This window comes from Benincasa hispida, chromosome 9 (assembly GCF_027475165.1).
Source record: "Benincasa hispida cultivar pf3 chromosome 9, pf3_genome.v1.1, whole genome shotgun sequence".
Lineage (NCBI taxonomy): Eukaryota > Viridiplantae > Streptophyta > Magnoliopsida > Cucurbitales > Cucurbitaceae > Benincasa > Benincasa hispida.
Window position 1 is genome coordinate 78116336 of NC_143486.1, and position 14186 is coordinate 78130521.

The 14186-nt window shown below is 35.3% G+C and overlaps 1 protein-coding gene across 1 annotated transcript; it reads left to right on the forward strand.

Annotated features, from left to right (window-relative positions):
* The first annotated feature begins 7381 nt into the window (after window positions 1–7381).
* On the forward strand, window positions 7382–9564 carry LOC120084875 (glucan endo-1,3-beta-glucosidase-like). The gene is made up of 3 exons (XM_090318164.1): window positions 7382–7520; window positions 7602–7996; window positions 8922–9564. Exons 1-3 carry the CDS (start codon window positions 7451–7453, stop codon window positions 9489–9491), a joined length of 1035 nt encoding a protein of 344 aa, XP_090174290.1. The 5' UTR covers window positions 7382–7450; the 3' UTR covers window positions 9492–9564.
* Window positions 9565–14186: the final 4622 nt, after the last annotated feature.

Consider the following 14186-nt stretch of genomic DNA (forward strand, 5'->3'; position numbering starts at 1 on the left):
AGCTTCACCATTTGTCGCCAATGCGCCATTAAAAATATAATGCAAGCGCTGGTCAATTCTACCATCAAATATGACGACATTAAGGTGATGATGATTAATTAATTTAAATTATGAATTTGGTTTTATAATCTTTTCATTTGATTGCCTATTGTTTGGATTTGATGTTTACCATTCTTAATGTTTTCATATATATTTTTTTTCCTGATAATGTGTTGGATGGAAGTTGATAGTTTTCATAATAAGAATAATAATAATAATTTTAAGTGATAAGCATATTTCAGGGTGTAGGGTTTAAAAAAAGGAATAATGTTAAACTTTAATAATTCCCTACCAATATAAGCCCTGCTACATCAACGGAAAAAAAAATATTTCATTTATTAATTTATTCCGTGGATCTCACGTCGTTACTATTGTGACAAGCAATGAATGTATTTTCATATTACTATAGTACTAGAAATTTCCTTGCTCATCCACATGCATTATATAAATATGTGGTTGATTACGTCAACATTTTATATGATCTTTTAAATTAAATGATAAGTCAATTTTTATTTTTGTGTTTAATAAGATTCTAAACTTTAAGACCTATGTTATAGATCTTAAAGTTTAATTTTGTGTCTAATAGGCCTATTAATTTTTAATTTTGCATTTAATACCTACCATATACAAAATTGAGAGCTCATGTCCTGTTTGACAATCATTTTATTTTTTTTTTAACTTTTGAAAATTAAACTTACAAATACTTAATTTTTTTACTTTATTATTTACTTTTTCCAAATGTTTTCCTAAATGGAACCAATTTAAAAAAAAAAAAAAAAATTGTTTTTGTTTTTGAAATTTAGTAAGAATTTAATTTCTTTTATTTAAGAAAGATTAAAAATAATGGTAAAAAATTAAGAGTAAATAGACTTAATTTTAAAAAATTAAATGATTTCCCAATATGCTAATCCATTTTAGACAATGATTTGATTTTTAAAAATTTGATGGTTTTGAGTAAATTAGACACATATAGGTAACGACGGTGGTAGGTATGACAACATTGGAAGTCTCGTCCCCACTTTCAGCCAGAGCATTCACAGCCACTGCCGCTGGAGTAACGAAAGACACTGCAAATGTGTTGGGATCTTCGGGTGCACCAATGTTAGTGAACGTGTACCTATATTTCGCATACGCATCAAACCCACAACAAATCTCTCAATTATGCGCTATTCACATCCACCACCCCAGTCACCATGGACAGAGAATTACAGTACTTCAATCTGTTCGACGCCATGGTGGATTCATTCTATGCCGGAGAAGATTGACGCCAGGGGACTGAGAATTGAGATCTCGGAGACTGGGTGGTCCACCAAAGGAAACGAGCCATTCACAAGCGTTGACAATGCATTGACTTACAACAAAAACTTTGTGAAACATGTGACCATCGGAGTCGGAACCCCCAAAAGGCCCAATCTCGCATACAATGCCGTTTTGTTTGAAATGTTTCATGAGGATCTTAAGGCGCTTGAAGTTGAGCAAAATTTTGGCTTCTTTCGTCCCAATATGAACCTGGTTTATCCCTTTTGGAATTGCTAAACTCTTCCATACCAAAATCTTTATTTTTCGTATGTGTACAACCCTGCATCAAACTTTTATATTTACGTTCTATTTTTGACATTATGAAACATATGCAACTCGCATAGTATTAAACTAATATTTTATAAATGTGGAGGATATTTAATAACATGAGGTACATATTGTTGTTTTATTGTATATTAATATTTCATAAATGCATGGTATATATATTAATATGAGGTATATATTGCGATGGAACGACGTTAGACGTTGGAATTTAACTTGCAAAATAGAAAACTGTTACAGGTTAAGTCGCGGAACTCGTTCTCTTTAAGACCTTTCGCGGTTCTGTACCTTGTGTAAGCAGTTCAACAATGGTCATGCCGTCTTTAGGATAGAATAGCCCAGATAATACTGTCTTGAATGGAACTGCATCGAAACTGATCGGAATTCTGACATCCTTCTAAAATGATAAAGCTTGAAAATGTAAAAGAAAGGGGGGAACTTTTTTTTTTTTTTTTTTCTTTTTCTTGTGAATAGAGAAGAGAAGAGAGGGAACACACTGTGATGTTATGTTAAAATTGATGAAACTCAGCGCAATTTATAGGCCTTGAAGGCCAACGATGACAAAAAATGAAAAGGAGAACGTGCAGAACCGTGGAATGTGCGCAAGGGCCATGCGTAAAAAGTGAACTCGAGAAGACTAAAGAAGTTTTTGTCCTTCTTTATTTTTAAATGATAATAATAAAAAAAAAGAAATAATAATAAATAGATAAATAAATAAATAAATATATTATTTTTTAAGATAAAAAACAATTCCACACACGCACGGTTCGTCACGTTGACCGACAGGACGATGGCGGCGACACGTGTATGGGATGTCCACCATACCCACATTTGCCTATCTCCCGACCCTCTCTAAAACATAGGTACCCCTTGGGTGAGTCTATCAAGAGTACTTCTGTAGCTAGGTACTCCACTTGACATCAAGTATAGATCTTATTTAAGAACTAAGTTCAACATTTTTTTATGCTTCATAATATCATCAAAACTAAGTTCCCTCTCTCTGGTTAGTCCTTTCGTCAAAGGATCTACCAAATTTTCATCAGTTTGTATGTTCTAACTGCATCAGTAGTGAAGAACTCTCTAATGGTACTCTGTTTAGGACGTATTTTTCGTCTCTTTCCATTGTAATAACAATTCTGAATTTTTGCGATGGTTGCAATACCATCGCAGTGGATCATTATCACTGGTACCGATTTTTTCCATAGGGGAATCTCTGATAGCAAACTTCTAAGCCAACCTGCTTCTTCACTAACTGTTGCAAGTGCTGTCATTTCTGACTTCATCATAAATTGGGCTAAAATAGTTTGTTTCTTGGACTTCCAAGAAATAGCTCCATCTACTATATTAAAAATATAGCTACAAATAGTCTCTGAATCATCTGAAAAGGAGTTCCAATAAGCATCATTGAACCCTTCTAAGATAGCGAGAAACTTCTGATAATGTAATCCTAGTTTTTGGGATTTCTTCAAGTACCTCATAACTCTTTCTACAACATTCTAATGCTCTATACTAGGTCTGTTTGTAAACCTATATAGTAATCCTACAACATAAGCTATATTAAGCCTAGTGCAGTCTGCAGCGTATCTGAGACTGCTTGTGATGCTCGCATACTTAGATTGATTAACACCGTCACTAGTGTTCTTGAATAACTTGACACTAGGATCATAAGGAGTACATGTTGGTTTACATTCAAAGTAATTATATTTTTTCATAATATTTTCTATATAATGAGATTGATCTCAAGAAATTCCCTTTTCAGACCTAGTTACTTTTATACCTAAGATTTCATCTACTTCTCCTATGCCTCTCATATCAAAGTTTTCACTCAACAAGGATTTCACATCATTTATAATGTGCAAGTTTGATCTAAAAATTAACAAATCATCTACATACAAACATATGATAGGGCATAGATTGTTTTTGAACTTATAATAGATGTATTTGTGACTCTCATTAACTATGAATCCTTTAAATGTGATGAGATTATTGAATTTCTCATGTCATTGCTTAAGAGCTTGTTTCAGGCTATAAATAGATTTATCTAACTTATAAACCTTGTTCTCTTGCCCATGGACTACGAAGCCTTTAGGATATTCTATGTAGATCTCTTCTTCAAGTTCACAGTTCAGGAATGCAATATTTACATCCATCTGATGAACAACAAGTTTGTTTAGGGCAGCTAAAGAAAACGACACAGAATTGAGGTGATCCTAGTCATAGGGGAGAAGGTGTCAAATAAATCTATATTTTTTCTTTGTCTAAATCCCTTAGCTACAAGTATGGCTTTGAACTTATCAATTGTTCTATCAGGTTTGAGTTTTTTCCTCAGGATTCATTTACAACCTATTGCTTTGCAACCAAGGGGTAGGTCTACCAAATGCTAAGTCCTATTTGACTCAAGAGGGTCCATTTCATCATTTATAGCATCTTGCCATAAGTTGACATCTACAGAGGACATGGCTTCTTCTAGGTCTTTAGGATCTTCTTCTACGTTATAGGTCTGGAAGTCATTCCCAAAGTCCCTAACAGCTCTAGTTCTTTTGCTTTTCCTAGGCTCTGGGTCAACTTCTTCCTTAGGAGTTAGGCTTCTAATAGGTGGTAGACTACTAGAACTCGAGCCTCTACTATTCCTTGATTAAGGAAATCTACCCTCAAAGAAGACAACATCATTTAACTCAATGATCACTTGGTTTATTAGGTCATAGAATCTATAGATCTATTTGAGCATAATCTATAAAGACATACTCATAGGCTCTACTAGCAAGCTTTCTTCTTTTAGGGTCTGGTATTCTTACAAAGGCTAGACACCCCCAAATTCTAAAGTATGACTAAGTTAGGTTTCTTATTCTTAAGGACTTCATAAGATGAAGTTGTGTTTTTAGATTTTGTAATTCTATTTAGGACATAACACATGGTAAGGATAATTTCACCTCACCAATAAGACGCGACTCCTGAATTAAGCAAAATAACAATTACTAGTTCAGATAGAGTTCTATTTTTCCTTTCGGCTTTTCCGTTCATTTCAGGAGAATAGGGTGCACCCTTTTCATGTATTATTCCATGTGAGTTATAGAATTCATTAAAACTGTCTGAGTTATACTCAGTTCCCATATCACTACGAAGTCTCTTAACCTTTTGGTTAAATTGGCTTTCTACTTCGATCATAAAATGTTTAAAGGCATAAAAAACATCACTTTTGTTTTTCAGCAAATATATGAACGTGAAAGCAGAACAGTTATCTATAAACGTGATAACGTATCTTTTACTATTCCTAGTCAAGACACCATCGAATTCACATAAGTCATAATGAATTAAATCTAGAAGTTCATATTCCTTAATTATAGATTTATGCAAAGTCTTAGTTGTTTTAACTTGACTACAATATTCACATTTATCAAATTCATTCATAGATAACTTTGGGAATCACTTCCAACCTAATCATATTACTAATTAATCTTTTATTAACATGACAAAGTCTAGCATTCCAGACATTAAATGAACACAACATATAAATAGAAGATTTCGTTTTATTTAAGTCTAGATTTAATTTGAACATGTTATCAGTTGTATAACTTTTCCCTACGAATACATTATTCTTAGTGAGGATATATAAATCTGCCTCAATTGTTTGAGTGAAGTCAGCCTTGCTGAGGAGATAGCCCGAGACCAGATGCTTTCTTATCTCCGAAGTGTGTAGGACTTCCTTCAAAGTGAGAGTCTTCCTAGAGGTAAACATCAGCTCCACCTCGTCGATTCCAGCAACTTTTGTTGAGTATTGATCCCCTAACAATATGTTTTTATCCTTAGTTCCACTATAAGATTTAAAGAAACTAAGGTCATGACAGACATGGCGCATAGTTCTAGTGTCTATCCACTACCATTCAGAGCCACCGACCACATTTACTTATGTGATCATGGATACTAACAACTCTTCTGTCAAGTTCGCCTGCTCAATAGGACAATGCTTGTTCCTATAGTTCCTGGCCATATGTTCAGGTTTGTTGTAGTTATAGCAAAGAAATTGTATCGTTTCTCCTGAGGGTAGTTTTTGCTTCTTCTGATTGTTTTGGTTGCTGGATCCACGGTTCTGACCTTTCCTCTTGGTTTTCTTTTGTTTTTGGTTAGGTTTCACGGCAGTTGAGGCAGGCTTTCTCAATACAATGTTTACCTTCTCCCTCTAGTCTTACTTCTGAGGTTCCTCCTCAATCCTTAGGCAGGAGATCAAACTCTCCAAGGAGAAATCTTTGGTCTTATGTCTTAAGGTATTCTTAAAGTCCTCCATAATGGAGGTAGCTTCTCAATAATGACAACTTGAAATTGCTCATTTAGGGGTATACCTTTGTTTATAATTTCATAGTCTATCTTTTGAAATTCATGGGATTGGGCCTCCACAGACTTGTCATTCTTCATTCGAAACTTCAAGTAATGGCAACGACATACTTTTTTGAACCAACCTCCTCGATATCGTATTAGTCAAATAATTTTAATATATATATATATATATATATTTTGCATAAAAGATCTTTTTCTTCCCAATCATCTGCATCTTTGATCTGTTGTTCAATCGAATCTCCTTCGCCATCCCCAAGATAAAACAACCTAGTTAATACTGAAGAATTTTTTTCCACACATGCACGCCTCGCCCGACTGGACAGACGACGCGCATGGGATGTCCACCATACCCACATTTGCCTGTCTCCTCACCCTCTCTAAAACATGGATACCCCTTAGGGCCCAAACTCATAACTCGAAATGGAAGTTTATAAAGGAGGTTCCACTTGTTAAACTTAGCAACGTGTGATTCTTAAAAGGTTTTATTTTTCAAAATTAAATTTTCAATAACAGATCAATATATATATAGACATCATATATTATATGTTGGATTAAAAAAAAAACCATAAGAAAAGACTTTGAAGAACCAAACTTAAGATATATTAAAAGTAGAAGAACAAAAATTGGACATTTAAAAATAGAAGAACTAAAATCGAATAAACTCTAAAATGGAAGGACTTATTTTAACACTTAACTTATTTGCTTAGAGAAATTTCATTTTAAAACTTAAATAATTCAGCTAATTCAGAAAGATAATATTTGGGTGTATCCTAAGATACACTCATCTTTATATATCCCACTCTCATCACACAAATTATAATAATAAAATTTCAAAAATGAAACAAGAAGATTTTATCACGTGATAAATTATGACGAGACAATTAAGCAGGATGACAAAGATAGGATACCAAGTATTTCTCATTTGAATATAGCTAAGTGAATTAAAACACCAATTAATTAGCATATCAAATGTTGATAGTTAGATTGTCTACCTTGGCATGATGAATTGTTTTTTTCCTCACCATCTCCATTTTGCAACATATATTATAGATATGGGCATTACATTTACAACATTTCATAATTGTTTTCCGTATAAAACAGAAAATAAAAAAGACAAACCCATCCCATAAAACTCATCTAATATTCGTTGATAACGAAGAAGAATACCCAATTAAAATATTAAAAAAATAAAAGGAATCTAATTAGAGGCCTGCCTACTTTAACTTATCCAAAAAAATGACAAATTAATTTCCATATATAATACATTAGCATAGTCCAGAGTCATTAGTCAACACATGCCGACATGCGTGCATGCTTATTAATTACACTTTAACCGTAATTCCAAACTAAGACCCACTAATTAAAATTATATAGAATGTACACCTCGTATCTCTCCTTTTTATTACCTTAAATTTGAATTCCCCAAATTCTCATATTACTTTCTCCCTATAAATTTCCTTAATTCTCCCATTATTAATCACAACAAAAAAAACACACCATGAACTTCTTCTTCCCAACATCCTTTCTTTTGTTTCTCTACCTTTTTTCCCATCAAATCCTTCATATAAGTACTTTTACATGTTGAAACTTTGTTTATTTGTTTTTCTTTTCTTCCTTCTTTATTTTGATGTGTTGAGTTTGTATTGTAGGTGGCTCCGGCACGGTGGGAGTGAACTACGGGTTAAACGGCGACAATCTTCCGATACCAAGTGATGTGATAAACTTATACGGACGATGTGGGATAAATATCATACGGATATTTGAGCCGAACCATGGGGTTCTTGATGCTTTGAAAGGTCAGGCAAATTTAGTGTTGTGGCTAGGGACGAGAAATGAAGACATAGAGGGGTTTGCTACGGACCAAGTAGCGGCTAATGCTTGGGTTAATGCTAATGTGGTTCCTTATTATAAGGATGTCAACATTGCTTATATCACCGTTGGCAATGAGGTTGTCCCTGCCGATGCAGCTGCACCATTTGTTGCTAATGCCATTACAAATATAATGCAAGCGCTTGTCAATGCCGGCATCCAAAGTGACATTAAGGTGATGACAACTTATTGGGTTAAATCAGTAAATTTGGTTTCCATTAGTCTTTTGATTTGGTTGGTATATTGTTTGAATTTAATGTTTTCATAAAAACTTTTAGTTTTTAGTGGTAGACAAATTTAATTTGATTTATGAGTTTTTTTTTTACGTAGAAAATTGTTTTAAATGGCAAAATATCTGAAAATATTTTCAAGTATATTAGAATGTCATAGTCTTTCAGTGATAAATTATGATAGATATCTTTCAATGAACGATAGACTGCAATAGATATCTATCAGACACTGATAGATTTCTATCATAGTCTATCACTGATGTGACATTTTGCTATATTCGTAAATAAATTGATTTATTTTCCTTTATTTGAAAACAATCATTTTTATTAAATATATATGAGTCTTATATATCTAGAGAGACTTTTTGGATTGACTAGTTAAAGAAATGTTTTTTTTTAAGGAAGTCATTTTTATTTAAATTATTTTTATAAAACATATTTAAAATTGTTTCAAAAGCTCTTTTCAATGTTTGCCAAATGTTTCAAAATTTTCCAAAATGGCTTATTTTTAAAATTAAATATTTGAAAAATTAAACAAAACAAATTCATAGTCTTTAATCTTTACGACTTTAAAATTTTCAATTGGTTTTCTATATTTGGATTTATTGTCAATACCTGTGTGTTTATATGCTTAGTTTTGAAGTTCAAATCTTTATTAAGACATATTTTGGAGTATGTTGAAAATGTTAAAATCATTTTTGACGTTTTTAAAATCACTTCGTAACATGTTTTTCATCATTCAAAATCAATAAATTTAGATGACAAAGCTAATTTGAGTGATTTCAAAATCAATTTGAAGCGTAGATTAAATGGGACCCTACAAAAATAAAGTCATCAATAGTTGATTATGAATAAACGAAACACAAACAGGTGACGACAGTAGTAGCCATGACAGCGTTGGAAGTGTCGTACCCACCTTCAGCCGGAGCCTTCACAGCCACCGCTGCTGGAGTAATGAAAGACATCGCAAACGTGTTGGGATCTTCGGGTGCACCGATATTGGTGAATGTGTACCCATATTTCGCATACGCATCAAATCCTGAGCAAATCTCTCTCAATTATGCACTCTTCACATCCAGCACCCCCGTCGTGGTGGACGGAGATTTACATTACTTCAATCTATTCGACGCCATGGTGGATTCATTCTATGCGGCGTTGGAGAAGATTGATGCCGGGGGCGTGGGAATCGCGATCTCGGAGACTGGGTGGCCCACCGATGGAAATGAGCCGTTCACGAGCGTTGACAATGCATTGACTTATAACAAAAACTTTGTGAAACATGTGACCAGTGGAGTTGGAACCCCCAAAAGACCCAATGTCTTTTATGATGCCATTTTGTTCGAAATGTTCAATGAGGATCTTAAGGCGCCTGGAGTTGAGCAGAATTTTGGCTTTTTTTATCCCAATATGAACCCAGTTTATCCTTTTTGGAATTGTTGAACTCCATACCAAAATCTTCAGTTTGTCTTTTCTTTTGTTAAGAAAATAATGATTTTGGTCTATCACAACATAACCTCTATTTTTTGCCATGACTACTCTCTTTAATCTTCTCTCCCACTCCCAAGCTCCTTTAATTTTTCACCTTCTCTTTTATTGGTTAAAATTTCATAATACGTTTTACTTTGAATATTCTCTCTCTCATATGGTGCTTTATTTTCTTGGCGTAGTTACACTTCATCATCCACCTCCATTACCTCTACTCAAATTTCCAATAAATAGTTAGCTTTTCTAACTCTCCTATTATTATTATATTCAAAGATTCATGATTGATTGATCACCTTTTTTCTTTTATCACATTTTCCACTCTTTCTAATTGGAGAAAACTGCAATTTATTTATCTTCGTTAGTGTAGTCGAGGTGGTAGTTGTGGTTCGGACAACATTCTCTTGAATTAATTAATCATTTTAGTGGTAGTTTCTTTTTCTTTTGTTTATTTGTTTTCTATTGATAAGTTGATTATTGATGATTATTGTTTTCGTTTTTCTGCTTCATTTTCCATTACTTTTTTCCCTTTTTCGCTGATTCCTTTTGGCTTTTCCTCTTTCTATTCTGTTATTTTCTTTTCCTATCATTGTATGACAAGTGGCACCCTATGATTAAATAAATACTACAGCTTGGGTCTCTAACTATTGTCCTTTGAAATTCCTGTCTCTTTGTTTTTCTACACTATTGCTCTTACATGGTATCAGAGCTTTAGGTCCTATTTTTTTCTTTATGGCGTCAAGTTCAAGAACATCAGAGGAAGAATCCGTCCAGCCGGTGACGTCCCTCCCAGGGACTACATCTTCTACTCTATCTCTAGTCACTCTCTCTATGCCATCACCATCTTTTACCCTACCCATAACCCAACAGATTCCTCTTCATCTATTCAAAATCCAATTTTTCCTAAACAAATACCTTCCTCTTTTCCCTTCAACTATGGTCCATCACCACATTCTTATCCTCCGATGTATGTCGATTCTCCCACAAATTTTCCCTATCCACCCAAAGTACCACAGTTTCCCCCCAATCTTCCCCATGGTCAACCACCAAATCCTCTCTCTGCCATATCTTCTCCTCAATCATCGGTTGCCAACTTTCCTCATATGTCTCAGTTTCTCACTGTTAAGCTTATAGATTCAAACTATTTACTATGGAAAAACTAACTCCTTAATTTGATCATGGGCTATGGTCTAAAGAGCTTTATTGATGGTACTTTTCCCTAGCCTTTTAAGTACTTAGACCCTCAAAGAACGCACTTGAATCCATATTTTTCTTTCTGGCAAAAGTGCAATTGGACTATAATGAGCTGGTTCTACTCCTCTTTCAATGAAGACAAAATGGGTGAGATAGTCGGCTATGAATCTGCTTTTGGCATTTGGGAGGCTCTCCGCACTGTTTATGAATCCTCTTCTACTGCACGTATTATGGGTCTTCGTTCTCAACTTCAAAAAATCAAGAAGGATGGACTGACAGTATCACAATACTTGGCCCAAATCAAAGATGTTGCTGATAAATTTGCTACTATTGGTAAACCCTTGTCATACCGTGATCATCTTGGCTACATTATTGAAGGGATTAGAAATGAATACAATCCGTTTGTAACTTCTATTCAGAATAGAACTGATCGTCGATCCATTGCTGATGTTCGCAGCCTACTCATTGCTTATGACTCCCGATTGGAAAAACAAACAGCAACAGATCACCTCCAACTTATTCAAGCCAATGTTGCCCATCTCTCCATCAATTCTCATAATCGGTATCCACAATGGCAACAACATAATAGGCCTTCTATTCGATCTCCTACACCTTCAATAGGCTTTTCCCTAGGTATTCTTCCCAACCCCCTTTTATTTTCATCTAGTCCTATGGGTCATAGTTCCACTCGCCCGCCTGCTCGGAACCAAAAATGGCCTCCAAACTAATCCTACATACCTTCAAATCATCCTCAATGTCAGATTTGCAACAAACTTGGCCACACTTCCCTGTCCTGCTATAATATTGATAATCCAAAATACCGAACCTTAAATTCTCCTCAGGCCCATTTTGCTCAAACCTACCTTGTTCCTAATCAGCTTCTGTCCTATGTTACCCTCTCTCCTATTCCAAAAACTAATCATCCAGAAGAAGGTTGGTACATGGATTCCAAAGCTACATATCATATGACCCCTGGCCTATCCAATATTCAGCAGCCCTCCCCATATTATAGTGGTAAACAAGTTGTGATTGGCAATAGTAAGTCTCTACTTATATCTCATATTGGTTCTTATGAATTCTTGTCTCCCCTTTCCAATACCTCTGTCCACCTTCACTCTGTTCTTTACATTCCCTCCATCTCTCATAACCTAATTAGCATTGGTCGATTATGTTATAAAAATCATGCTTATGTTGAATTTTTTCATGATTCCTTTGTTGTGAAGGACCTTCGAACTTAGAATCCTCTTCTTCAGGGCAAACTTGATCGTGGTCTCTACAAATTGTCTCTTCCTTTCGTTGTCACTACTCCATCAAACTCTCTCATCTGTCATACTGCTTTTGTTTCAACCTTCACAGACATCTCTCAATGGCATCGTCATTTGGGACATCCATCAATTCACATCGTTAAGTCTGTCTTATCTAAATGCAAATTGAAGTTTAAAAATAATGATGTTCCACAGTTTTTCAAGTCTTGTCAAATGTCCAAAAGCCATCGTTTACCTTTTTGTACTTCTGTCTCTCATGCAACCTCCCCCTTTGAACTTGTTTATCCTGATGTCTGAGGTCCTTCCCCTGTGAGTTCAGTGAATGGAGATAAATATTTCCTTCTATTCATTGATGCATTCTCTCGTTTCACATGGATCTACGCACTAAAAACTAAATCTAAGGTTGTAACTTACTTTACTCAATTTCATGCCATGATCTTAAACCAATTTTCTACCACTATCAAGTCCATTCAAACTGATGGAAGAGGAGAGTTTCGGGCTCTTTCACCTTTACTAATCAAGTATGGTATTCTTCATCGAATGTCCTGTCCCTACACTCCACAAAAAAATGGCACTGTCAAAAGAAAAAATAGACATGTTGTCGAGGTTGGTCTCTCACTTCTTGCTCACTCCTCCGTCTCTCATAAATTTTGGTTTTTTGCATTCCACACTGTTGTTTATCTCATCAATCGCACACCTACACCTACTATTGAAAACAAGTCCTCTTATGAAGTTCTTCATGGTAAACTTCCTGATTATAACCTTCTCAAAGTGTTTGGCTATGCTAGCTTTCCCTTCCTTCGTCTCTTCAATGACAATAAGCTTCAATTTAAATCTCATGAATTTGTTTTCTTGGGCTATACTTCAGTTTACAAAGGATATCTTTGCCTTCACGTCTCATCCGACCGCATTCATATATCTAGGCATGTCATATTCAATGAAATTTCCTTTCCCTTTGCCACTTTTGTTCCTTCACTTTAACCTCCATATCCACCCCATCCTTCTATTGTTTCTTTCCTAATCACTATCACCTCTCCTTCCTCTAGTTCCTTCCTAGGCCCATGTCGTATCATTACTTATCACAACAACGTTCACCACCATCCTCCATCCACAACATCCCTTATCCTCATTACTCCAGCAACTCTTAATCTAGCCTCTCCTCACCATTCTCCCATCAGTCCACAACCACCTCTTGTCCTTGAAACTGAAAATTCTGCTTTCACCACTCAATCTTCAAGTTCTCCCATCTCTCCTCAACATCAACCTTCTTCACCATCCTCTATCTCTTCTTCCTTATCTTCCACTTCCTCTAGCTCTCCTCACTCACCTAAACAACCCTTCCTTCCTCCCCCCACATCCAATGCTCACCTAATGATTACACGTTCCAAGATGGGTATCTTCAAACCAAAGGCTTGGTTATCTGTTGCCACTAATTTGGACATGGCTGAACCTCGTTCCTATAAGAAAGCTCTATTACATCCTAAATGACATCGTGCAATGCTTGATGAGTATGAGGCTCTTATTCGAAATCAAACATAGTCTTTAGTGCCCTTACCCTCTGATCGGAAAATCATTGGAAGAAAATGGGTCCTTCGGCTTAAACACAAACAATCAAGTGAAGTTGATCGGTTTAAGGCCCGACTAGTTTCCCAAGGATTCAGCCAAGATTATGGTATTGATTATTTTGAAACCTTCAGTTTAGTTGTCAAACCTACTACAATTCGCATTGTGCTGACTATTGCTTTGTCTAACAATTGGGTTATTCAACAACTTGATGCTTAGCATTCCTCAATGGAGAACTCTCTGAAGAAGTATACATCAAACAACCACTTGGTTTCATACACCAACAATACCCCAACCATGTGCTTCTCCTTCATAAGGCACTCTATGGCCTTACACAGAGTCCTCGTGCATGGTTCTCCAAGCTCAGCTCCTGTATTATGCAATGGGGTTTCTACAGTGCCAAATCTATGGGGTTTCTACAGTGCCAAATCTGATACTTCTATGTTTTTGTTTCGGAATGGTAGCTTTTTTATCATTTTCCTTATTTACATTGATGATATTGTTGTCACAGTAAATAACTCTACTCTTATACAACACTTCATTACATGTCTACACAATCAATTTGCTCTTAAAGACCTTGGTGATTTGTCCTTTTTCCTTGGTATTCAAGTTGTTCGCTCTTCTACTATGA

Excerpts from the sequence above, each read along its gene's own strand:
- LOC120084875 (XM_090318164.1), top strand. The coding sequence starts at position 7,451 with ATGAACTTCTTCTTCCCAACATCCTTTCTTTTGTTTCTCTACCTTTTT. Across the intron at positions 7,521-7,601 it reads CCATCAAATCCTTCATATAA|GTGGCTCCGGCACGGTGGGA; the intron begins GTACTTTTACAT and ends TTTGTATTGTAG. Across the intron at positions 7,997-8,921 it reads GCATCCAAAGTGACATTAAG|GTGACGACAGTAGTAGCCAT; the intron begins GTGATGACAACT and ends AAACACAAACAG.